This window comes from Lissotriton helveticus, chromosome 10, assembly GCF_964261635.1.
Source record: "Lissotriton helveticus chromosome 10, aLisHel1.1, whole genome shotgun sequence".
NCBI classification, from domain to species: domain Eukaryota; kingdom Metazoa; phylum Chordata; class Amphibia; order Caudata; family Salamandridae; genus Lissotriton; species Lissotriton helveticus.
In genome coordinates, this window is record NC_136071.1 from 1054564579 (window position 1) to 1054590828 (window position 26250).

A 26250-nucleotide genomic window follows, 5' to 3' on the forward strand; every position below is an offset into this window, starting at 1 on the left:
CAATCTGGCCACAAATACCAACCTTGGCAGCACATTTCAACGGCATGGCAAGAATAAGAGCTATTTTGTCTCAGAGAGAGGTGGCCTTGAGTTCGGCCCGTGAAACTTTCGTGCTTCACACAGCGAACACCCGTACAGAGGTGCAGACCCTTTTAAATACAGATTCGCCTTTCCATTTCAGCAAGATGGTTCGGACTATCTCTAACGCGTCCTCCACAAAGGGCCTGGCGCACTTTTTTCAAATTGTTACCAGTGGTCTCGTGACTTCATTTGAGAAAATCTTTGGAGTCATCCCTGCTTTCTTACATTCTATTTTTTCCACTCTGCTTCGTGGATTCCCATTTTTACTTGCATTACCAGCGGACGCTCTTGTGCTTTTTTACATTTTTAAATATGGATGTCCCTCCTGTGCAAGCTCCCGCCCTGCAGCTGCTGACACTGTTCCGCAATCGCATGCTAGAATATTATGGCACAATGCCGTTGGCGATATTAAGCACGGCATATGGATTATCTTTTCTATGCTGATGTGATTCCTTCAAATCTAAGACACTAAAGTATCGGCACGCCCTAAACCAACACAAAGAGACCTTCTTAGCAAATAATATATTATGTGTATTAGGGAGGGTGAGATATAAGCAGCCGCGGGCCGTGGAGGGAGTTACGGTGGGGCAGGGATGCGGGGAGGGGGAGGGGCAGGGTGGAGCCCTCTCCACCCTGCCCCTCCCCCTCCCCGCCTCCCTGCCCACCGTAACTCCCTCCACGGCCCGCGGCTGCTTATAAGTGTTGCTAACTCTTATTCATTTACAGCATGTTAACATACTGTCACCATTCGCTTTTTATGTACTATTGACTATGCTGGTAATTTTGCTACTGATAATATGTGTACTTGTATAATCTAAGATACTACGCCTGAGAAGACGGCATTAGTAAATAAACATTTCAAATACACATGTGTTCTTCTTAACTCCATGTTCTCGTTTCTAAGAAATATATAACGACCGACTGTTCATGAGTTCCACGTATCCTGAGGTACTATAAGTTCATATTCTGGATTGTCTAAACATTGAGAGTTTGTTATATCCAATGTGACACTGTACCTAGCTTGCTAAGGGGTTTTGATTACTAAGGTGAGTTTTGGGACACCCTAATTCGCCGAGGTTCCAATCCTCTGTCCACAGTTCTGTGTCAGAACAGAAACCCTGCGACAGGGGCACCCCTCAACCTTACTGGAGCTTCATCACACTTGCGATACAACTCCAGCAATGCGCCAACTTTACGGCACAAATACGTCACGCATCTGTGCTGTTTTTGCCCCATGATGCGCCGCATTGTAAATGCAGCACACCATAGGTGACGGAACAGCGGCACAGAATGACTAACACATCCCTGGTGATGCGCCAGTCATCATAAATCTATCCCTATGCTTCTTATCTTGTTAGAGATAAACCGCCATATGTATCATCAAAGTTTTTTGCATTTCCTAAATAGCGAACTTTAAGGAATAAATAGCGATTCTTTACCATTCCTAGTTTGCGATGACCTATTTGCTAATTACAAATTACCCATTCATTTCCATGCAGCAGGAGGCCCATAGGAATGAAGGTGCAATTTGCGATTAGCAATTACCTCATCGCAAATTACGAATTTTTCCGACGGTGCAGGGGTGTCTCAAGAACACCCTGCTGCACCCCTGAAAAAGAAATTTGGGGTCATATGGCGCACATAAATTTTGAAAACATTCCTTTACCTCAAAAACGATTTTCAACTCATAATTTGAAAACACTGCACATGGGGAAATGACTTAAAATGTCCTTAAGACACATAAAAGCATTTTTTGATTGCCTTTGCAGCATGTTTCAGTCACCTTTAACATGCCTATGTAACGGAAACATTCAAAATCTAAATTTGCCATGCACAGGTGGGAGCATATATACAAGCAATTTGCTCCACAGACAAACTTCTTACATTGAAATGGGAAAAATAACATCAGAGAATCTCAATTACCTTATAAAGAAGCAGACACCATTATGTCCTTCTCATCAATATTAAAACCATTGCTTTTTCTCAAAAACGATTTACAAGTCATAATTTGAAAACACTCCACAGCTCCTATGCACATAAAAGCCCTGTCAGTACTAATACTTCACATTTTCTCCAATTACAATTTCTCAAAGAAACAAAATCTATGTGTGAAACACTTGAGACAAAGCAACATTTGAAAAACACAACTTTCTTCATAATTTTCTCCTTAAAGCACACTATTTTCTATCTAAATTAAAGAAATCTTTTCTCACCTTAGCAAATACTTTGAGTTTCAAAACAGTCTCAGAAACACACCAATTTGTCTTCAGCAGAGCAAAAGGTATGCACTCCAGAGTCTGCAGCTATCAAAAGCACAGAAATGCTGTAATTCCTCACACATATCTCTCATGTCACCCAATCAAAACTCTTCCCTCACTTTTTTTCAAAGCAAAACCCTTCCCCCCTCTGCCCCCTCTCTGCTTTTTCTGCATAGCAACCACCTCTTGCAAGACCTCTCACACAACAATGTTGCAATTGAACTCTGAACTCTCAGTGCACCTGCATATCCAGAGCATTCTTTCATTTAATGATTTTTTCTTCGCCACTCAAAATACATCTTTCAACGAACTCATCCATGCACACTAACTTTCTGTTTTCAGCAATCAAAATCCACCAATCACTCTTACTGCTTCATTAACACAGAAACTCCTCAGTTTTTTTCATTTTACACTCTCATTTTTTCAACTGCCATTTCATTGCCACACTTCATCTGACTGCAGCAGAACCTTCTCTCACCATGTTTTCTGTCTGGATTGTTGGACATAGTTACATCTATTGGGCTCAAACGTACGCTGAAAACAGGAATTTACCTAACCTCAATTTACAAGATGTGGAAATTAAGTGGTTTGGCCACAGAGGATTAAAATGTCACCAATTGATACCATTGGTGAAAACCTTTATGCATTTGCCAAAACCTGACCTGTTAATTGTGCACTGTGGAGGTAATGATTTGGGCACTTTGACTGGGGTAGGTCTGGAAATGCTTTTAAAGGACACCTTTGAGCAATTGATGGCACTTTTTCCTCAGACTGCCTTGGTATATTCAAATATATGCCAAAGACAGAAATGGAGGTGGTCGAACCAATTTTGTCCACAAATTGAGAAGTCGAGGAAGCATGTAAACAAATCTGTTTCAGCTTACATGAGAGACCATGGAATGGGCTCCCTGTACAACAATAACTTGCGTTACTACATGCAAGATATCTACAGAGGAGATGGAGTTCACTTCTCAGATGAGGGCAACAGAGTTTTCACTCTGAATTTAGTAATGTGCATTGGTACCTACTTATAAGTACCTAAATGTACCATAAACCCAAAAGCTCTTCTCAGAGCTACCCTACATCTGATCACTCACAATTATTATTTTACTCTAACTTTTTTCACTAATTTTCAAGAAAGTACGCTCCCCAGAACGCTTCCCGGTTCGCGAACCGGGCGCACTCCACGCAAAAAAACGAAAAAAACGGTATATTTTCTTTTTGCCCTGCGAGACCCCTTCAAAGCCTCCACATCAAACCTAGGGGGTCAGGGACGATCTACTATGCCCCCTTATGGTCATTTGCCCCTTCGCTTTGGCCTCCTCTTGTCTCTCGATCCTACCGAGAGACAAGATGGCGGCCGCTACGGACTGTTTGGAATGTTTACAGACGCCGAAAAACCAATCAGCTTCGCAAACCTCCGTAACGCGAAAAGTACGCGAAGCGGAGCGCTGTTACAGATATATATCTTTTTTTGAACGTTAATTTCTCAAAATCCACTGGAGCACATATATTGAGACCTAGCAAAGGCACATCCGGCTACCAGTCCCTACAATTTTGCCAAGTTTCGTGCAAATCCATTCAGCCGTTCGATTATTATTATTTTATTTTTTTTTGCCCCGCGGGGCCCTTTTAAAACCTCCACATCAAACCTAGGGGGTCAGCGAGGATCTACTATTCCCCCTTATGGTCATTTGCCCCTTCGCTTTCGCCTCCTCTTGTCTCTCGATCCTACCGAGAGACAAGATGGCGGCCGCTACGGACTGTTTGGAATGTTGACAGACGCCGGAGAACCAATCAGCTTCGCTTCACAAAGCTCCGTTGCGCGAAAAGTACGCGTCCTGGGACGCTGCCCGGTCCGCTGTTACAGATATATATCTTTTTTTAAACGTTAATTTCTCAAAATCCACTGGAGCACATATATTGAGACCTACAAAAGGCACATCGGGCTACCAGTCCCTACAATTTTGCCAAGTTTCGTGCAAATCCATTCCGCCGTTCGGGCTAAAAGTGAGGCCAACCGCCCTATGGAAATTAACATGGGAAAAACGCGTTTTGGGACCCCCCTTTTTTCTCGGCCCCCCCTTGACGAACCCCCCCAAAATTTTCAGGGGCTGCTCAGAAACAAAATGTGCCATTTTCCTGAAAATTTCAGCCAATTCCGTCCACAAACGCCAAAGTTATTAGACATAGAATTTTCAAAAATCCCATAGAGAAAAAATCCTAACTATATATTACCTACTGGCGGTCGACAGTAGGTATATATAGTTAGGATTTTTTTGAATAGGGATTTCTGAAAATTCTATGTTGAATACCTTTGGCATTGATGGACAGAATTGGCTGAAATTTTCAGGAAAATGGCACATTTTGTTTCTGAGCATCCCCTGAAAGTTTGGAGGGGTTTCGTCAAGCGGGGGCCTGAGAAAAAAGGGGGGTCCCAAAACGTGTTTTTAACATTGAGTTCTCCATAGGGCGGTTGGACTCACTTTTAGCTCGAACGGCTGAATGGATTTCCACAAAACTTTGCAAAATTGTAGGGACTGGTAGCCCGATGTGCCTTTGCTATGTCTCAAGATATATGCTCCAGTGGTTTTTACGAAAATTTACTTTGGAAAATATATATTGGGCTACATTGGGCTATATATATGTTAGAGCCCAAATGTAGCCCCATGTAGCCCAATGTAGCCCAATGTAGCCCAAAGATGGCCACCAGAGACAAAAAAAAACAAATGTAGCCCAAATATCAGCCAGATGTAGCCCAACTATAGCCCAGTGACAGAAGGTCCCAGAGTGTTCTAAAGAACAACTAGAGCGCTAACAGTCTTACTTATGACAAAAGTATGGCACACCTGAAGTCATCTTGATTGGAATAAAGTGTTAACACTTAAAACATTTAATTTGCAAAGGAACAAAATGAGGGGTTTTATTTTGCCATAGAAATGTTATATATTACCTACTGGCGGTCGCCACTAGGTATATATAGTTAGGATTTTTTTTAATAGGGATTTCTGAAAATTCTATGTTGAATAACTTTGGCGTTGATGGACGGAATTGGCTGAAATGTTCAGGAAAATGGCACATTTTGTTTTTGAGCGTCCTCTGAAAGTTTGGGGGGGGTTTCGTCAAGCGGGGGCCAAGAAAAAAGGGGGGTCCCAAAACGTGTTTTTAACATTGAGTTTTCCATAGGGCTGTTGGACTCACTTTTAGCTCGAACGGCTGAATTGATTTCTATGAAACTTGGCAAAATTGTAGAGACTGTTTGCCCGATGTGCCTTTGCTAGGTCTCAAGATATGTGCTCCAGTGGATTCTGAGAAATTAACGTTCAAAAAAATATATATATCTGTGACAGCGTCCCGGTTAGCGCCCCGGTTCGCGTACCAGGCGCGTAACGGAACTTCGCGAGGAGAAGCGGATTGGCTCTCCGGTGACTCTCAACATTCTAAACAGTCCGGAGCGGCCGCCATCTTGTCTCTCGGTAGGATCGAGAGACAAGAGGTGGAAATAAACGAAGGGGGAAATGAATGAAAGGGGCAAGGTAGACCCCTCCTGACCCCCTAGGATTGATGTGGGGGCTATTAAAGGGCCCCGCGGGGGGAAAAAATAAAATACATTTTTTTTCGATTTTTCGCGGTGGAAGCGCTACCCGGTACGCGAACCGGGTAGCTCACCGGTAGCGTAACGGGAGTCCACCATCTTGTGTTTCGGACGAATTTAGTCACAAGATGGAGGATAAACAATGTTGGGAATGGGTATAAGGGGGCACGGGAGACATATCCTGACCCCCTAGGTTTTCTGAGGGTGGCTGAGGAGGCCCATATATGTTTAAAAAAAAAACCTTTTTTTTCACATTTTCGCACGGTTAGCGCCCGGTCTGCGCACCGGGTAGCGTTCCGGAAAGCGTAACAAGGGGAAAACCAAGGGAAATAGTAAAATAATATTTTAGAGTGCTTTGAGGTAGGGTAGCTCTGAATAGAGCTGTTGTGTTGTGTGGGTGATGTAAGTACCAACATGTAGGTACCAATGAAGAGTTTAAAATTCAATGTACACCGTCTCCTCTGTAGATATTTTGTATGTTCTAATATGGGTTATTTAAATGTAAATGTGTGGAAAAGCACTTCATGCTTTAAAGCAATTGTATTTTTGAACTGATTGTTCTGTCCTCTTAGTCCTCCTCTTTGTTTTTTTTCCACACTCTTCTTCAGCATGATAGTTGATAAATGTGTTCCCTCAAAAAATTTATATACATAAAGAAATTATATTAAATACATATAAAATATATTTTTCCTTTAAAAGAAGAATACATTTTACAGCTTTTGATATTTGCTATTAAAAAACCATTGAAATTCACTGAAAAAACCATAGGTTATAGACCATATATAGTTAGGAATTAGCATTTACAAAACCTTGAAAATTCACTGAAAAAACCATAGGTTATAGACCATATATAGTTGGGAATTAGCATTTACAAAACCTTATTTTACTCACACAAAACCATTGAAATTCGCATATATAGTTAGTTGCACTAACTATATATCGCGCACCCGCAATCCACTGTTGATCATGTCACATATTACATCATTCATGACATGGTCAGTGACATCACTGATGACATCACTGATGACATCTCAAATGACATCACTGATGACATCACTGATGACAACATCCAGTGACTGTATGTTTCTGTAAAGTTAAAATATGTCTTACATATTGAAGAATGAGTGGATGTATAAGTGTCTGGATGAAGGATTTAGTAGGTGCATGACTGACTGTATGAGTGAGTGATTAAATGTGTCTCACTGAGTGCATGGGTTAGTGACTAAACTGTCTTAATTTGTGCATCATTATGTCTGTTGTTCTGTAAACTGCTGCATGTGTTGATCAGTCGCTATATGAATAACTATATGGGTTATTGATTGGTTGCCCAAGTATTTGTATGGGAGACTGAGTGTGTGTGTGGGTGGCTGGGAGGTGTATGACTCTGTGCATAGATGTGTGAGCAGTTGATTCACTAGATGTATGGGTTCAAAAGTGCATGTGGAAACAGCTGTATGGGCGGTTGACTGTGTGCATGAGTGTATTGGTGAGTGAATGGATATCTCAGTGCTACATGTCAAAGTAAGTACATATGTACAACACAGTACATGTGAGAGTTGACATATATAAATAACTGTGCATAAGAGCCAGTGAATGTGTGAGTGGCTGTATGGATCATTGTGAACTTGTATCAGGGATTGTATAAGAGAGTAAATATGTGTTAGTATATGTTTGAATAAGTAAGGTGTGTATAACTGTATAGTTGAGGAAATGGAGGTGTGATTGATTCTTTGCATGACTGACTAGGTGTGTGAGTAACTCCATGGATGAGTGACAGTCTGTGAGTGTCTGTTTACACTGAGTGTATCTAAGGTTATATTAGAGTCTGAAGAGGTTCATCGTATTATCACATGAATGATGTCATCAGTGATGTGATCAGTAATGTCAAATGAGATGTCATCAGTGATGTCATTTGAGATGTCATCAGTGATGTCATCAGTGATGTCATCAGTGATGTCATTTGAGATGTCATCAGTGATGTCACTGACCATGTCATGAATGATGTAATATGTGACATGATCAGCAGTGGATTGCGGGTGCGCGATATATAGTTAGTGCAACTAACTATATATGCGAATTTCAATGGTGTTGTGTGAGTAAAATAAGGTTTTGTAAATGCTAATTCCTAACTATATATGGTCTATAACCTATGGTTTTTTTTTTCAGTGAATATATATATATATATATATATATATATATATATATATATATATATATATTACCTACTGGCGGTCGCCAGTAGGTATATATAGTTAGGATTTTTTCTCTATGGATTTTTGGAAAATTCTATGTCTAATACCTTTGGCGTTTGTGGACGGAATTGGCTGAAATTTTCAGGAAAATGGCACATTTTGTTTCTGAGCAGCCCCTGAAAATTTTGGGGGGGTTCGTCAAGGGGGGGCCGAGAAAAAAGGGGGGTCCCAAAACGCGTTTTTCCCATGTTAATTTCCATAGGGCGGTTGGCCTCACTTTTAGCCCGAACGGCTGAATGGATTTGCACGAAACTTGGCAAAATTGTAGGGACTGGTAGCCCGATGTGCCTTTTGTAGGTCTCAATATATGTGCTTCAGTGGATTTTGAGAAATTAAGGTTCAAAAAAAGATATATATCTGTAACCGCGGACTGGGCAGCGCTCCGCTACGCGTACTTTTCGCGCAACGGAGCTTTGTGAAGCGAAGCTGATTGGTTCTCCGGCGTCTGTCAACATTCCAAACAGTCCGTAGCGGCCGCCATCTTGTCTCTCGGGAGGATCGAGAGACAAGAGGAGGCGAAAGCGAAGGGGCAAATGACCATAAGGGGGAATAGTAGATCCTCGCTGACCCCCTAGGTTTGATGTGGAGGTTTTAAAAGGGCCCCGCGGGGCAAAAAAAAAAAATAATAATAATAATCGAACGGCTGAATGGATTTGCACGAAACTTGGTAAAATATTAGGGACTGGTAGCCCGATGTGCCTTTGCTAGGTCTCAATATATGTGCTCCAGTGGATTTTGAGAAATTAACGTTCAAAAAAAGATATATATCTGTAACAGCGCTCCGCTTCGCGTACTTTTCGCGTTACGGAGCTTTGCGAAGCTGATTGGTTCTCCGGCGTCTGTCAACATTCCAAACAGTCCGTAGCGGCCGCCATCTTGTCTCTCGGTAGGATTGAGAGACAAGAGGAGGCCAAAGCGAAGGGGGAAATGACCATAAGGGGGCATAGTAGATCCTTCCTGACCTCTTAGGTTTGATGTACCATTTTGCCAAGTTTGGTGTAATTCCGTTCAGCCATTCAGGCTGTAGACGTATGTAAATGTCCTATGGAAAATTGCATGGGGAAAACACATTTGAAAGTGTTGAAATTTAGAACCAATTAAAATGTTACTTTGGTTTTGTATTTGTGTGTGATGAAAGTTAATTGGTTATGTATATATGTCAAATGAGAGGAAACAACAGCCATATTGTGATACTACTGTCTGAGGTACATTTGTGAGGAATTTTTGGTGGTGAATTTCTGGTGTTTGATTTACACAGTACTAACACTTTTCCTACTTTTGAAAAGGTGAGTTGTTAATTTGTAAGGGGAACTATGTTGTACACTTGAAGATAATTTGAAAAATGTTTTCTGTTATTTATTTGCAGTCCTTCTGTTATACTAAATACTTGATAAAGTTAGTTTTATATTATGTATTACTAAAAACGATAAATGAAAGTGATTATTTTTTTCTGCAATTTACAGCAAGCAATTTCAAAATAAAATGGCTCACAATGAAGAGACCGTGGCAATTTCTTTTGAATCGTCCACTACATTGATTGAAATTGAGAGCACCAATAATGAAACATTGTCACAAGGAGGACATGACCTGTATGATTCCATTAGATTGATTGAAATGGACAGCACCAAGAATGAAATATTGTCACAAGGAGATGACTTGAATGATTCCACTACGTTGATTGAAATTGAGAGCAGCAATAATGAAATATTGTCACAAGGAGGAGATGACTTGTATGATTCCATTAGATTGATTGAAATGGACAGCACCAATAATGAAATATTGTCACAAGGAGGAGATGACTTGAATGATTCCACTACATTGATTGAAATTGAGAGCACCAATAATGAAATATTGTCACGAGGAGATGACTTGAATGATTCCACTACATTGATTGAAATTGACAGCACCAATAATGAAATATTGTCAGAAGGAGGAGATGACTTAAATGATTTTTTTGATCAATCTCTTGATGGCGAATTTATCGAGTGTTTGGAGACCATAGAGTTACAAGAATCATTATTGGAGACTTTTCATGAGGACATTGCTGATGAGGACATGTTACTAGTTCTTTCAAATTTAGAAAATTCTGAAGAATAAATTTATATTTAGAAATCAAAAATTGTTTGAGACATTATTCATTTTTATTTTTAATTTATGAGGTTGTAGCGAAGTGATTGTAGTATAAAATGAGACTTATAGTATAGAGTGCAACATTTTTATGTTACATGGTAAGTTTACTCATATTTACTTCCCTTCTGCCACTATATTATCTCCAATGTGTATTTGACATCTCTTCTTCATCTCCGGCCTCCTTTCTCTCACTGTGTGTCTCCGATGCATCTTATCGCTGCTATTTTGTGTAATTACAGAAGAGAGTAAAATAAAATAGTTCGGAACGTGAAAAGGGGGCAAAGTAGAGTACTCCTCACCCCCTAGGCCTTTTTAGGCGGTCCCAAAAGGATCAGTTTCTGCTTTCCTGAGAGATTATGGTATGAGTTCCATATACCACAATAACTTGCATTACAACATGCAAGATATCTATCTCCTATTACGAACTTTTGGAGATATTCGCGCTAAGCGCGAATATCTCCAAAAAGTAACACCTGCCCTGAGCAGTTCTTAGCCATGTTATCCAATGGGAGGTGGATAACATGGCTAAGAGCATTAGCTCGGTAATGTATGAATATCGCTGAGTTTTTAGCGATATTCATGCATTGCGGCCGTTTATTATCGCATTTGTGATAAACCTTGATAATAGCAAGGTTTATCTTCGATAATTTCTGATGATGCTTAGCGGTAAAAAATTCGTTGGTAAGCATCGTTAGCGATAAATATCGCTTAACTTTGGTAATATGCCCCAACGTCTGTTAACGTTTTATTCGAAGGAAATGAGGAAGTGTTGAAAAACATTGTCTGCGCCATCTTGCCTTTTTTGAAATGCCACACTTTTGTCGTGCACGGCAGCCATTTTAGATGTCTTGACCAGACCCACTCTCTGCACGCTGTCGATTCGTAGCATGGCTCCTCACCCTCGCAAGCATCTTCCCCAGGCACTGGTCACCCCCGCTCTCTGTCTTATGCATGGGCAATAAACCTCCCCCCCATCTGCGCTGCTCTTCCCTGAGAATCACACTGTGCCCGCCCGACACCTCCCTTTCGCCCTATTCACTACCGCACCCTCTGACACTCCTCTTCCTCTGTGTCCGATTGTCCAGGCTATCAGCTAGCCCTGCAGATGTAGTTTATGGCCCCAGCTGTAAAGAATCACCCCTCTTCAAAGGAGTTATAGTAGATGAAGGCCCACACCCGATGAGATCCGTCACACCACACGTGTTCCTACTATCTGAAAACCATCCTGTATTGTGATTGGGGAGGGGACCGAGCCTGAAGCGGAAGATTCCAGGAATCACTCTTTGTACATCAAAGTTTTTACAATTATGTGTCACATTAAAAATATATAGCACTCCAACAAAGTAGTAGGAATATAAAACTTTAATAACATATAAATATATACAACAAAACAAAAACAGTAAAAACATTTAAACAACGAAGAGACCGTGGCAATTTCTTTTGAATTATCCAATAGATTTATTGAAATTGACAGCACCAATAATGAAATATTCTTGTCAGTAGCGGTCTGTTGTGCGAATAGTTCCAAGGCAGCAGAACGGGCTAAAATCTAGATGGCACGAAAGTGATGTCTAGCAAGTTGCCGCCCAGCAAATAACGGCGTGGGGCGCCGCGGGGGTGAGTGAGTCCAGTAGGCACCACAGCTATTCTTACCGGCATTGCAGAATTACTGCTGGGGACAATGCCTGTGCTGTAGCAGGGTCACAGCAGAAACAAAAAGGATTCTGTTGAAGATGTTGTTGGTTTTCAATTTGAAAACAGTTCTGGTGTCAACTGCTATGTTATTGTAGTGGTTAATGTTTTGTTTTCTCTAGAAAATGTAAAAGAGGGGGAGGCAGTCCAAAGTTCCGTTAAAAGGGCAAAGGAAAGGATCGGTGGTTTGAACTATCAGTCAAAAAGGGGAGGGGGTGCAACAATTTTTCCTACCGGGTCACACTGTGCTTTCACCGGAAGTGAGGTCTGCAGGATTCTAGTAATTCAAAGTGAGGCTGGCGCCGACGTCCCGCGGATACAGTTTCGTCACTCCACGGGTGATCATGGCAGTCATTCCCCATCGGGGGTCGGAGACTCCCGCGGCTCCTCTAGAATCTTCAAGGTCGTGGAGGACTACGGTGGTGGAGTCAACCAGTGACCGCCATTTTGAGAGTTCGGTAGCTACTGGCGATCGCGGGGTCAAATGAGCGGACGGGCTCCACCCTGCCGGGCGAGACGTTGCAGCATGGCCACAGTGGAAGAACCCTTTTCCGGGCGCCTGGAGCGCTGAGGGTGCAGCTGGGAAGCCTCCACCTGGGGAGGCGGGAGAGGCCTGTTCGCACCGTCTCTCCCTCCCAGTGCACCCCACGGCGTCTCGCTTGAGATTTGTTATGGCCGGACCAGGCGATGAGGACGAGGGGGGGGGTCGGAGGCATGTGCAAGACATCCCCCCCCAATGTTGTCGCAGCCATTATAAAAGAAAGAAGTGTCCAGTCCGTCTTCGGGCCGGGCTTCCGGTAGATGTCGGCCGGACGCCCCTGGCTCTGGCCCCATGAACGGGTTTCTTGGTTTATTGGCTGCAGCCGGATCCCGTCGGCCTCGGCCCCCCGACCGTTGGTGGCCGGACCGGAAGAGCATGTGGCGGGACTACCTGCAACTCTCAAGGGCCACCGCGGCCGGACTGGGAGAGAGAGGGGAGGGTCGAGGAGACATTCCCCCCCCCCTGCAACTGTTCAGCGTTGTAAAGGCAATCCCCTGGCCGGGTCCCGCTGGTCTCGGCCTCTCCTCCGGCTACACCCTACGTTAGGATCTCCTGGCCGAGGCGTGGCAGCAGGACCTGCCTTATATGGGCTGCTCCCGGCTGGGCGTAGCCGGAACCCTGCCCCACCTTGGAAGTTTCCAGAGTGGGGGCGGATGTTCTACTGACTTGCATTTTCCCTAGTCTATCGATTTTTTGGGCGTGGCAGGCGGTGGGACAGCGAGGGGTGATTTGGTTTCTCTTACTGTTTTTCTGGTCTCTCACCACTGGCATATTTCGAACGTTTTCTTGTTTCTAGGACATTAATAGGTTTTATCATTACGTTATGTTATCGTTTCTTTGTTCGTTGTTTAATAAAAGTTCATGTTCATCAGTGGCCTACTGATTTTCGATTTCCTATTCTTTTCTTTCCAGGTTGTTTCATGCTAAAGTTTCTGTTAACAGGATACAGTGATCACTTCGTTATTATTGCATATGTCCTTTTCACTAGGAGTGCTCTCTGGTCGGGCCAGATGACGTATGTCTAGTAAATGGTCCGGGTGAAACAGGTGCATCAATCAGTGGGGAGTAGATAGGCATGACAGATTACAACGGGGGAGAAAGGTCCGCATTACGTACCCTTTCACTACTTGCAAAGATTTTCCTACGTTTATTTGCAAACAGGGAATACCTCCAAAAAGAACTAATTCCCAAACAGTCAATGTTCGGACAATCAATCAATCAATGAGGAATGAAATAGGTACGACGTGTTAAAGGCTTGCGTTACCTACCCTTCACTATCTGCAAAGGGAGAGAGAATATTCCTATTCTTCCTCGTTTGCAGGCAGAGAAGATCCTTAAGAGAACCAACTTCGAACAATTCAATGCTCGATTCAAACAATCAACAAGGGGTACTGTGAACACAAATGAACGCCGCTTATGTACATACGCATTGCTATTTTCAACAGGTTGTTCCTAATGTTTCTATTTTAGCGAGGTCAAAAAGAGATCCCATTAGTGGCCTACTGATTTTGCTCGATTCCTTTTGTTTTTTTACACGGTTTTTCGCTATCTGCAAAGACTAAACAGAGTATTTTGACTCTGTGCTTGTTTGTAAATAGAGAATGAACCAAAGAGAACAATCAATCAAATGGAGAGAGAAGCAGGCACGACGGATTACAAAGGGGGCAAAGGGCTGCGTTAACTACCCTTCACTATCTGCAAAGAGAGAGTACTCCTAATAGAAATGAGGGGTGGGGGGCAGCATTCAAAGCAGATCAGTGTGCATAAACACGAAAATGTTTTTACTTACCACGTACTTGACATTCGACAGCTTATGATATTTGCTATTAAAAAACCATTGAAATTCACTGAAAAAACCATAGGTTATAGACCATATATAGTTAGGAATTAGCATTTACAAAACCTTGAAAATTCACTGAAAAAACCATAGGTTATAGACCATATATAGTTAGGAATTAGCATTTAAAAAACCTTATTTTACTCACACAAAACCATTGAAATTCCATATATAGTTAGTTGCACTAACTATATATCGCGCACCCGCAATCCACTGCTGATGATGTCACATATTACATCATTCATGACATGGTCAGTGACATCACTGATGACATCACTGATGACATCTCAAATGACATCACTGATGACATCACACTTGACATCAATGATCACATCACTGATGATATCATTCATGTGATAATACAATGCATCTCCTCACACTGTAATATAACCTCCGTTACACCCAGTGTTAAATAGAGAGTATCATTTTTGAAACCATTGACACACCAATACTAGTTACTACATACGCACTCACTGATTCCTATGTCTACACACACATTCACTTATACAATCATTCATACATACAATCACTCATCTTTACAACACTATCATATGCACTCATACACTTATACAGACACTCACACTCTGCCACTCATTCATGGAGTTACTCACACACCTAGTCAGTCCTGAAAAGAATCAATCACACTTCCATTTTCTCATCTATACAGTTAAACACAGAACACCTTACATTTTTGAAACATATACTAACACATAGTTACTCTCTTATAGAATCACTGATACAAGTACACATTGATCTGCACAGAGTCACACACCTCCCAGCCAGCCATACACACACTCAGTCTCCCATACAAATACTTGTGCAACCAATCAATAACCCATATAGCTACTTATATAGCTACTGATCAACACATGCAGCAGCTTGCACAACAACAGACATACTGATGCACACTTTCAGACAGTTTAGTCACTAACCCGTGCATTCAGTAAGACGCATTTAATCACTCACTCATACAGTCAATCACGCACCTACTAAAACCTTCATTCAGACACTTATACATCCACTCATTCTTCAATATGTAAAACATATTTAAACTTTACAGAAACACATAATCACTGGATGTTGTCATCAGTGATGTCATCAGTGATGTCACTGACCATGTCATGAATGATGTAATATGTGACATCATCAGCAGTGGATTGCGGGTGCGCGATATATAGTTAGTGCAACTAACTATATATGGAATTTCAATGGTTTTGTGTGAGTAAAATAAGGTTTTTTAAATGCTAATTCCTAACTATATATGGTCTATAACCTATGGTTTTTTCAGTGAATTTTCAAGGTTTTGTAAATGCTAATTCCTAACTATATATGGTCTATAACCTATGGTTTTTTCAGTGAATGTATATATATATATATATATATAAATCTATATTTTGTACAACTATATGTTTTACATCAATATTTTTTTCCTGATATTTTTGTACTTACCTGTTTAAGTGTAGGGAGTTGATATTTTCGCATTCCATATTTTTTCAGCGATTTTTTTTTATCCATATTTTTGTAGTTGATACTCTTTCAGTGAACCGTAGAAACTTTGATGTTTGTCCGAGGTGTTGCAGAACATATACACCCTGAGTGGGGCTTGGTATAGTAAATGAAAAACGATAATATGTGGAAATTTCTCATTGGGAAACATGAATGCAAAAAAAGCTATGCCCAGTTCACAATCAAGAAAATATAAAAAGTGTAATCAGAAAATATAAAGATAGACTGTGCATGTTTAATTTCACCAATTCACACCTTAGATGTTGATCTAGCAGTGCAAATGTATGTTTTAAAGCTGCATTGTACTTACATTCTGCATACTTCTGAAGCTGTGAGAACTCTGCAGGGCTCAGATTGACCCAGTTCTCGTGATTGGTCATAATGAGCCTGTATTTCCTTTTAACAGATACAATGAATGTGGTGTATGACTCCAGTGGTAATTGAATTGTTGCACTTCCGAGGCTCCAAGTATTTCGACGGTCTGTGTTCAAAATTACTTTATTTTCTGGGAGATGACATCATTATTTTCCACATCTTTGATGAAGGGCGTTTTTTCATGAGACAGATCAAAATGTCTGAAAAAAGACAAAGTAGGACATGTGGATTATTTTGATTGAGAATACACACATTTTGAAACATCTATACAGAAACTGTCTATTTGATTTTGTTCCTTTTGTTATAATTTTTACTGAGTTTTTGCTTAACATAAATGAAGAGGTTAATCATAACATGTATGGATGAAGTACCCTCTGGCATAATAGGTGATTGGGTGCACCACAAGTCACCCAGATGTCTATTATAAGGAAATTAGAGATGAGGGATTATATAGGGAGTACAGATTAAAGTTCAGTGGTAATGAAAGGTTCTCCAATTTCTGCAGAACTTATAGAATATTCTTCATGTTATGGAAGCTATTGTGGAAGAAAATTTCACTTATGAGCTCTCAAGATTTATCACTAACTCCAGAAATTGGAGGAATGTTCTATTGTCACCCAACACTAGCTCTGTGATGCAGAATACAGAGTCCAAGATCCCACCATCCTTTAGCAAGGAGTTCATCTGAGGTAATTCATAAAAAGAAGGCACCACTCTCTGCCCAGTAGATATCTTTGACCCCAAGACAGGAGGCCCTGCAGTGTTTATGTTTCTAATCTTGCTAGCAGCCAAAATATGAGGCTGTATAGAAGTAGACAAAGAGTTGTCATTGAATGTGCTCATGTTTTTATGAATATCTTCCTCATAATCTTCTTCAAGAGCCTTTGACATAGCCTACCTTTGTTAATGCCCCTCCATCAACCTAACCATATATAGATGCACGGTATATAAAAATTGAAATTCTACTAGCAAACAAGAGAAGTAAAAAATAGGAATGAAAAAGAAAGCATTGTGGTAAAAACACATGGGGTATTCAATACAATCTTTCAAATAAACTGATCACACCAACCGCATTTCAAAACAGTGAGCCGTGAAGTTCAAACTGGAGTTCAGTGAAGACTTGCTCAGCTCATGCTACCCTCAGCAGACTCCCCCATTCAACAGAGCTGCAGAGAATATGAGGGTATGCTAATAAGTGCCAACAAAATAATGGGGAAAGGAGGCATTTAATTGGAAACACACACATGTATGTTATTGCTGCACCACACCTCTCAACTGAAATGACTGCCACTGTGCTGGACTGTGAACCTGCTGCTGCCTTTCTGCTCTGCTACCCTCTTGCCTGGAGATGATGAATTAGACTTTTAACTTGAAACCAGGACTACCATAGTAACTTCAAAGGGCACATTTTTTGGCCTCTTGATCTGAGCTCTGAAGTCTCCTTTCACCTTGGACCCACACCTGATTGAGCCCTGACCCTCCACGCTGTGCCCACCACTCCTGGGCCCTTGGAAGCAGTGCTGAATGTGACTGGAAAGCCAAAACTCAAAAGTGGGAACTTAGAAATGTTTTGTTGCTAAGATATGCCCAGAGCAACAGGAGGAGACCAGGACCAACCTACTTGACTATCCACCTGAGGTGCATGGCCGGTGGATTGACTCTGCAGCTTCTCCCGCTGTCTTGTTCTCTGCAGCAGTAAATCCTTTACAGTGGTCCTTCACCAAACGGGCCTTCGGACTCGTGGAATTTACTTTTGCTACAGCCCTCTGCCTTGTCCCACTGGAGAGACTTATTTTAAACTTAGAAATCTTCACAGCGGCTTCAACCCAAGGCTATCCAATGACTAGTCTCCCTCCTCAGAAATTTCCTGCAGCCCTGCCCCACTGAAATTTACCGTCTCAGAACAAATTTTTGCAGAACTTTTTCCAAAGGTAAGCACAGACCAAGATCTTGTATCTGAACCGTGCTCCATCGAGGTTGGTCACAATTTTCCACTTTAACATGGTCTTGCACAAATAGATGTCCACGGTTGGTGCTTTGATCTTTTAAGCGTTAGTCTTTACTAAAACATTTTAAAAACAACACTCTGGATCTACTGATTGGATTTATGTTGTTTCGGTGTAATAATTCATAAAAATTCATTCAATTTTTCAAAATTGGTTTGGGATTTTTCTTGTGGTGTTTTTTCCACTTTGTTCCTGTTTGTGTACTGCATAAACTCTTTATGCATTTTCTCTAATTTAAGCCTGACTGCCTTTTGTGCCAAGCTACCCAGGGTTAAGCACAGGTACATTTAGTGACTTTTTGTGGTTCCCCTGCAAGTAATGGTGGCTGTTGCTTGACTAGCGCTCACACTCTAGTCAACCAACAATGCAGTTTCTCACAGACTGGACCTCCATTTTGAATGCAGGACAACCAGAGTAACTCCAATGGCTAGTTGGCTGGGCTCCTGAGCATGTACTCAGTCATAGAAAAGACTCCAACCATCTTGAACCCAGCATCTGGACTCTGCCTGCTGCTGGGAGCCTTGCCCACCAAGTGGCACCTCCTCAGTCCTCGACCTTTGGAAGTGAGCCTGAAGGTGCTCTCCCAGCCCAGCTGTGGACTCTTGGGCAGACTTTATAGAATGCAACACATCTCCTTGCAGCCCAGCATCAGAACTACTGCTGCACGATGCTTCCCCAAAGGAGGACCTTGCATTGCAGCCTGCAGCTCATCGGAACTGCAGTTGTGTGATGCATCCCTGATGAAGGACTTCACATCTCAACCTTTTTGTCAACAGCATCTTCGATGACGATGCTGGACCTTGCATCACAAGCCTCATTGATTGCTCCACTGGAACTGCCACTGCACGATGCACGCACTACACAGGAAATTGCATTTCATCGGAACTGCCGCTGCATGACTCATCCTTGACACAGGATATCGCAAGGCTCTGCAATCGGGATTTAAGGTACTTTGTTCAGTGGGCCTAAATTGGTCCCTGTATCGGGTCCACACTCCATCTCATTCAGTGTGAACTTGTGACTTTGTCCTGATCTGGCACAACCAGATAATCACAGTCGGAACCTTGCGCTTCTAAGCATTGTTTTCCCTTTACTCTTTAAAATCATATATCTCGGTTCTACTGATTGGATTTTTGTCGTTTTGCTCTCAAATATTTCAATACAATTTACTCTATGTCTCTAAACTGGTGTGGGAATTCTCTTGTGTTGTTTATCACTTTATTGCTGTTTGACATGCTGCATAAATACTTTACACATTGCCCCTAAGTTAAGTCTGCCTCCTTTGTGACGAGCTACCAGAGGGTTAAGCCCAGGTTAATTTGGAGTTTAATTATGTTTCACCCTGACAAGAATTGTGATTGCTATTGAGTAGGGTTTTAATCCCCTCAACCAGTAACCCAATTCCCATCAGTTATGCAAATATAAAAAGGACCCAGCAGTAACAGGGATACATCACCACAGGGATCATTGACAGGAATCCAGTACACTTAAATTTGGCATCATATCAGAAAACACATAGATGAGAGTAATATGAAACATAATATTTATCTGTTATCGAGCATCAATAGAATGTCACAACTAAGGGGGCTTCTGATGTAGCCGCGGTTGAGTCTTATTTATTTGATTGTTTTCTTACCCAAAGCTAGATAGGAACTGTGTGGCTCTATTAAAGGAGTGATTAGAAGCAAATTCCCTTTGTGTCTTTACTAAAATCTGGACTTTCCTGCATTACTATGCAGAATAATCTGAAATATCCTTTAGTGAACCAGTGAACAGCTGGGCTGAAGTGGCTGTGCAGGCTGAAAACATTTCTCCAGGCTAAAGGTTACTTCATATATTGCCTTTCAACCCAGACTTTTCCAACAGGGGAGAATATTTCATGTAACTTGTCTCATTATCCCCTAAGTCTTTCTAAATGAACCTATTACATTTAATGTGTTGCCTCATACAGTAAACATTAGGCCTATCTGCAGTGCTCCAAATGGAACGACTGTAGCCTCCACGGATGAATGTAATCATATTACACTGTAGTTGGAGCATATTTATACAAAGACAGATCGTATAAATCCTACCCCTTTATGCATGTCAAGTGCATATAGGTATTATAAAAATGAATATGCAGTCCTGTCAAGAATACCTAATCCTACTAAAGAGGGTATCTTGTTATGCAGCCAAACTGAGAGGCCTGTCCTTTATCATGTGACGTTCCCAGTGCAAATGAGGGGATCTCCCGTTTCAGTACTACATCTCACATTACAGGACCTGCAACAGAGCATTTTTTCCTCAAAGAAGAATCAGTGATTGTAAACCACTAGGGGACTTTTGGACTGAGGCGAGGAACTTGCAGAAAGACTTAATTGGTCCCACTCCACCCTAGGGGGTACAATCAAAGATCCCCTAAAAAAAGGAGGCTGATGAGTCCTCAACGACACATTAAGGCTGCATGGTTATGACTGCAACACCTGATTTTTCACCACTACAATAAAAATACTTTTCCGCTGTGTTTTTTTTTTCGAAACCACCCAGATTCACCACTGATATTATTGCTGTGTTATTAGCAGTTCAAATTCTCCAATTTAGAGATTAGATATTCACTCACATTTTACAATCCACATAAACCTTAAAACAGAGTTTGGTAGGCTGTTGTCTTTTAACTGTTTACAATAACTTGAGGTGCTTCTTAATTTGTAATATTGAAATCCGTGAAACTAAAATGTTTAATTTATCTAAAGATCTATAAATATTTGTTGAAGACAGTTCCCCAGGGTGCATAAAATATATGGATCTTGATGACCGTGGATCACTATTCATAAAATATACTCACCCTTTTGCACAGTTGTATAAGCGAAGTGAGAGACAAATGATGTAAAGGAGAAATATTTGCATTTATTAGAATATAATTTGCCTACATGCTGCTGTCTCCTTAATGACAGATCTGACGTTTTGCCCAGAGAATCGCCTCGATCTAACCCCCATGCTCCTAAAGGCAGGGCAGCAAATCAAGGTGAAGGTTGCTCTCGAGGGAGGTATATGTTGATGCAATGCATTCGACTATCAGTGCTCTTTTAACCATGAGGACTGTATCCAATATTTGAAGGATGGATGGTTAATGAGCAAGCAGTGATGTTTGGGTTTTTGGCCTTTAATCATGCCTGAACCTTGGACTTCAGCGCTCATGCTAGCTGCTGTGGAATACGATTCTCCAAGAAGACAGGCCAATGATTCATTGTCCAGGCCCAGGCAATGGCATGTCATTGTGATTCATATCTGGAGGCTGAGAACAATCTGCCTATCACTGACTCTTGTCCATTGTTAGAAGAGACACTCAACCAGCTGTTGCTGAGGGTACATGATTCACACCTCCCCTAAGGTTCTAACTTGGTTCTTATGAAAGGAAAATCCACATTTTCCAGCTGCCTATTAGGATGACCCCATGTCTTCCAGCAAAAGCTGTAATTGCCAAGGCACCCGTGAACATAAACACCCTCAGCTGTGATTAGCTATGGCGCCCCAACAGAGTCTCCTGGATGCTTTGATTGTCAGTGATGAGTCTCCCTATGCTGTATCCACTTGTTTAGCGCCGTGGAACTTGCCGGGGGAGCGCCGTGGAACTTGCCATTTGCCGCTTTAGCCGCTGGGGAGCCCAGGTGAGGAGCTGTTGTCTTCTTGCCCCTTGACCTGCTGGGGTCGCTGCCTGCCTCCCGCTGCCCGCTCCCACTGCCACCTTGGGAAGCGCCGGCCGCTGTGTGGAGGGCAGGTCAGGAGACTGCAACCCCCAGCAGCCCAGGGATACTCGTGACCTCATTGGAGCGCCAGGAGGCGCACAAAACTAGCGTCAGCCCTGATGAGCAGGGGGAGCGCCGTGGAACTTGCCATTTGCCGCTTTAGCCGCTGGGGAGCCCGGGCGAGGAGCTGTTGTCTTCTTGCCCCCAGCAGCCCAGGGATACTCGTGACCTCATTGGAGCGCCAGGAGGCGCATAAAACTAGCGTCAGCCCTCCCTCGCGGGACGCCGGGCGAAGCCCGGGCCCGTCTGAGACTGTACGAGGCTGGCTGGGCCACGGACTTTGGGACGCTGCCTCTGGATATTTTTCCGACCTGTGAGTGTTGATTATTGGGTGTTTTTTATAGGTGGGTATATCAGTCACAATAAAATGGCTAAATTACGATCGTCAAAAACTCCTCTATTGTCTGATCCCATAGATAATTACATGGTAAAAGTAGTTAGTAAAATTAACTCAGAACGTCGTCTTTCACTAAATCGGACTAGTCCCCCTCCTTTACCTACAAGTAGGCTAGTCCTACCAGAGATCCTTGATCTAGCTTTTGGGGGCATTCAAGGCGCTGAAACAGGAGCAGACAAAGAAATACTCGCTACTTCACCATCTACTGTGGTGGCACTGGAAACTCCCTGCCATCTGCCCCACAACCTTCACAAACATCCACCCCGGAACCCTCTCCGGCACCCTCGCTGTGGCTTCTAGTAAAGGGGATGGGGACAAATTAGAACAGGTCTCTAAAGAGGTCTCTAGACTGGGTGGTCTTTTATCTTCCCATTTATCCTCATCTAAAACAGCTAAGAGTACTAATATGGGCACTACTGAAAATGAGGGGGCCGTAAGTTCTTGTAGCGGGGGGCACATGCCGACACACACTGCGCCAGTTATAACACCTGCTCAGCCTCCAATTAATCACGTTACTCATCCATTTATCTTGAGGGCGAGCACACAACCTAGCGCTGCAGGAGATAATATCTCGGGCAGCGGGAAGGGAAGCAAGGACCCCTAGTCAATCTCCCTCCAGATTGTGCCCCGTACATAGTAGTACTTACTAACGTCCCTGGGTTGGATTCGCGGCCAAATTATGCGCGGGGGGAAACGATTGATTCGCTGAACTATAAAGTACTAGCTTGGCTGTGCAAATATTGTGGGTTTCCTGTCGCATTCTGCAATGACATAATATCAACACGTAGAGTGGGCTGGATAGGTAATTCAAGAAAAACGAGCGGGGGGGACTGCATTATTATAAACTTTAAGCACCCTCAGCATGTTGCCACCGTCCTGCTATGGGCTGCTTCTTTACCAACCACAGATGATTTCATATGTGCGCGCCCTCTTGGGTTCTTCTATAATCACCTTAGTAACATCTCCAAATCACAAGCTGCTCAACCAAATTCACTAACATCTTTACCCAGGCAGGGTTTTGTGCCATGTGTTCAAATTGGCTATCCAGAATCGATGCCTTCAGATCCTTACTGTTATAGTCTGTGTAGGCCAAATTTTCAAGCTGAACAAATTTTGCCATTGTTCAATCGGTTTTCCCCCTTAGCTTCATTGGAGGAAAATGATTGACTGTTAAAAAACACCCGGACTAATGTACAACCTTGCAGAATTATGACCTGGAACATCGCTGGGATCAGGGCCAAAGTTGGGAATGAAATATGGATTAATTTTTTGAAAACTTTTGACATCTTGGCCTTCCAGGAGACCTTAGACTCATCAAACAGCTTCTCCCTAGATGGTTATAGACATTTCTGTATTCCAGCCACAAGTAGTGTGGTAGGTAGATCAAAAGGAGGTTTATTAGGCTTGTTTAAACTTGATTTAAAAGGAGTGGTAACCCAGCTTGATTCAGGTTGTCAAAACTGTCTAATTGTTGAACTGAATTCCCCCGACACACCCAAGATTTTGTTTATTAATTTTTATAACTCTAACGCAAATGAAAGTACCAGTTATAATCTGGATCAAGTGGATACATTTTTGTCAGTCTATAGATCCAAAGTAAATTGCTTTGAGATAATTCTTTTAGGTGACTTTAACATCCATCCCTGTAACCAGCCATGTGTCAATACAGTAGAAGATGGGCCACCATACTCTATAGCTACTCATTTTGAACATTCAAAAAGAGGGGAGGTCCTTGAAACCTTTTTGGCAGCATGGAATTTGTATGAATCATGTTGCGGGGAGGGTGAAAATAAGATCCCTACATTTAAAGGAACCGGCGACGGTACAATTATCGATTACATTTTTTCGTCTTCTTATATATTAGGTAAAGTGTTAAGGTACAATACTGTGGTCTCGGTCTTCAGTGACCACAATCCGGTGCTAGTAGAGGCATTGTCCAAGGATTTTTTAACTTTGAATCCAGTGTCTCACAAGGGAGGCCAAAATGTGATTGTCAAAGATCAAGGACGCAGACTAAAATGGTCTAGCGTAATACCCGAAGTTGTCTTACAGGATGTTTTGGACAGGGCGGAGGATGATGTAGCTATTTGTCTAGATATATGGGCTTTGTGTACACAAGTAGTTATCGCCTTTGATAATATATGTAAACAGATCAACCAGAGCTTAACCGTGGAAAAGAGACCCTCCAAACACTTTGAAAAGAGATGGTTTGATCATTCTTGCTCAAGGGCGCATGCTGATTTACTTGAAGCCCTGAAGGCTAGCCCAAAGATCGTGCCCAAATAGCCAAGTTAAGACCAGCTTATAAAAAAGCCATTCAAACCAGGAAGAATGAGTTAAAAGAAAAGGCCTGGTCACAGCTACTTGATCCAGAGACATTAAAAAACAGCGGCCAGTTCTGGAAAGTAGTAAATCAGCCACTTTTTTCTAATGAGGAGAATCTCCCCCTCGAGTCCAACATTCCTGACGACGCTTGGATTAAACACTTTGGGAATATATACTCTAGTACTTCCTCTGAGGACCTATTAAATTGTATCCCTTATAGCATGGAGGGCTCTTGCGTTACCTTTGAGGCCTTAGAAGTTGAAAGGGCGATAGATCAGATCCTGAAAAACAAGGCACCTGGCCCGGATGGGGTCCCTGCCGATATTTTTTAATGTGCCCCAAAATTATGGTCAAAGATTTTGTGTAAGGTCTTTAACGCATTGAACCATAACAACATCCCAGCATCTTGGAAAGAATTCATTATAATCCCAGTTTTTAAGAAGGGAGACAGGGTAGATCCAGCTTGTTATTGACCTATCTCCCTAATAGATTCATCGGTTAAAATCTTGGGACGGGTCATTCTGCACAAATTACAAGACTGGCTTGATGACAGAGGGATACTGTCAAATGTACAATATGGATTTAGATCCAAAAGGAGCACTTTGGATCAGTGCCTTAATCTACAACTGCTGGTGGATAAATATACTAAGGCCAAGGATGGGTCAATGTACCTGGGGTTCATGGACCTTTCCTCGGCTTTTGACCTTGTAAATCGCACAAAGCTCTGGCAGATTTTAATTAATTTGGGCCTTGATCGCGCCCTGGTTAATCTTTTGGCGGACCTACATTCTGGTCTCCTGGCATCTGTTAGGGTGAACGCAGAGGGGCGTTGCTCTAGTCATTTTAAATCGGAAAGGGGTGTCAGGCAGGGGTGCATTATGGCCCCCCTTCTGTTCACAATCTATATAAACGCCCTTGAACCTGTACTTAGGGAGGCCACGCCCGACATACCACGTTTAGGGGAACTTGGCATACCGGTTCTCCTATACGCAGATGACGCGGTCCTTCTATCACGGACTGTGGTCGGGCTACAACGTTTGTTAGATGCTTTTGGGCTTTTTATTAAATCCTTGGACCTTAAGAAATCGCAAATTATGATCATGGGGAAGGGTTCAAGAAAGAAAAAGTCGAAAACTTTTCTTTGTTGTGAGGAGGAACTTAGCAGAGTGCCCACATTACCGTACTTGGGGATCATCTTCGAAGAGAAGGGGAACTGGGGACCGCAGATTAAAAATAGAAACAGTGCCTTTGCTAGAACCTCCTCAGCAATCATGGGCTTTAGTAAAAAACTGGGGGCTAGGCCTATAACAGCTCTGTTGAACATCTATAAAGGTAAATGCCTGGCTGTAGCCACATATGGCTGCTCATTATGGGGATATAGTGTTATAGACTGTCTACAAGTTACTGAAAGCAAATTCATGAGATCGGTTTTATCAGTGCCACAGTCCACTCCCTCATATACGATCCATT

At 42.3% G+C, this 26250-nt stretch overlaps 1 protein-coding gene across 2 annotated transcripts in view; it reads right to left on the bottom strand.

Moving 5' to 3' along the window:
* DGKB (diacylglycerol kinase beta) overlaps window positions 1-26250 on the bottom strand; it is a 1755973-nt gene that overhangs the window by 1539750 nt on the left and 189973 nt on the right. For both annotated transcript variants that reach the window (XM_078663763.1, XM_078663762.1), the window contains exon 2: window positions 16203-16467. In XM_078663763.1, coding sequence (XP_078519889.1) covers window positions 16203-16272 — 70 coding nt within the window. In that variant the 5' untranslated portion in view covers window positions 16273-16467. The remainder of the gene's footprint in view (window positions 1-16202; window positions 16468-26250) is intronic.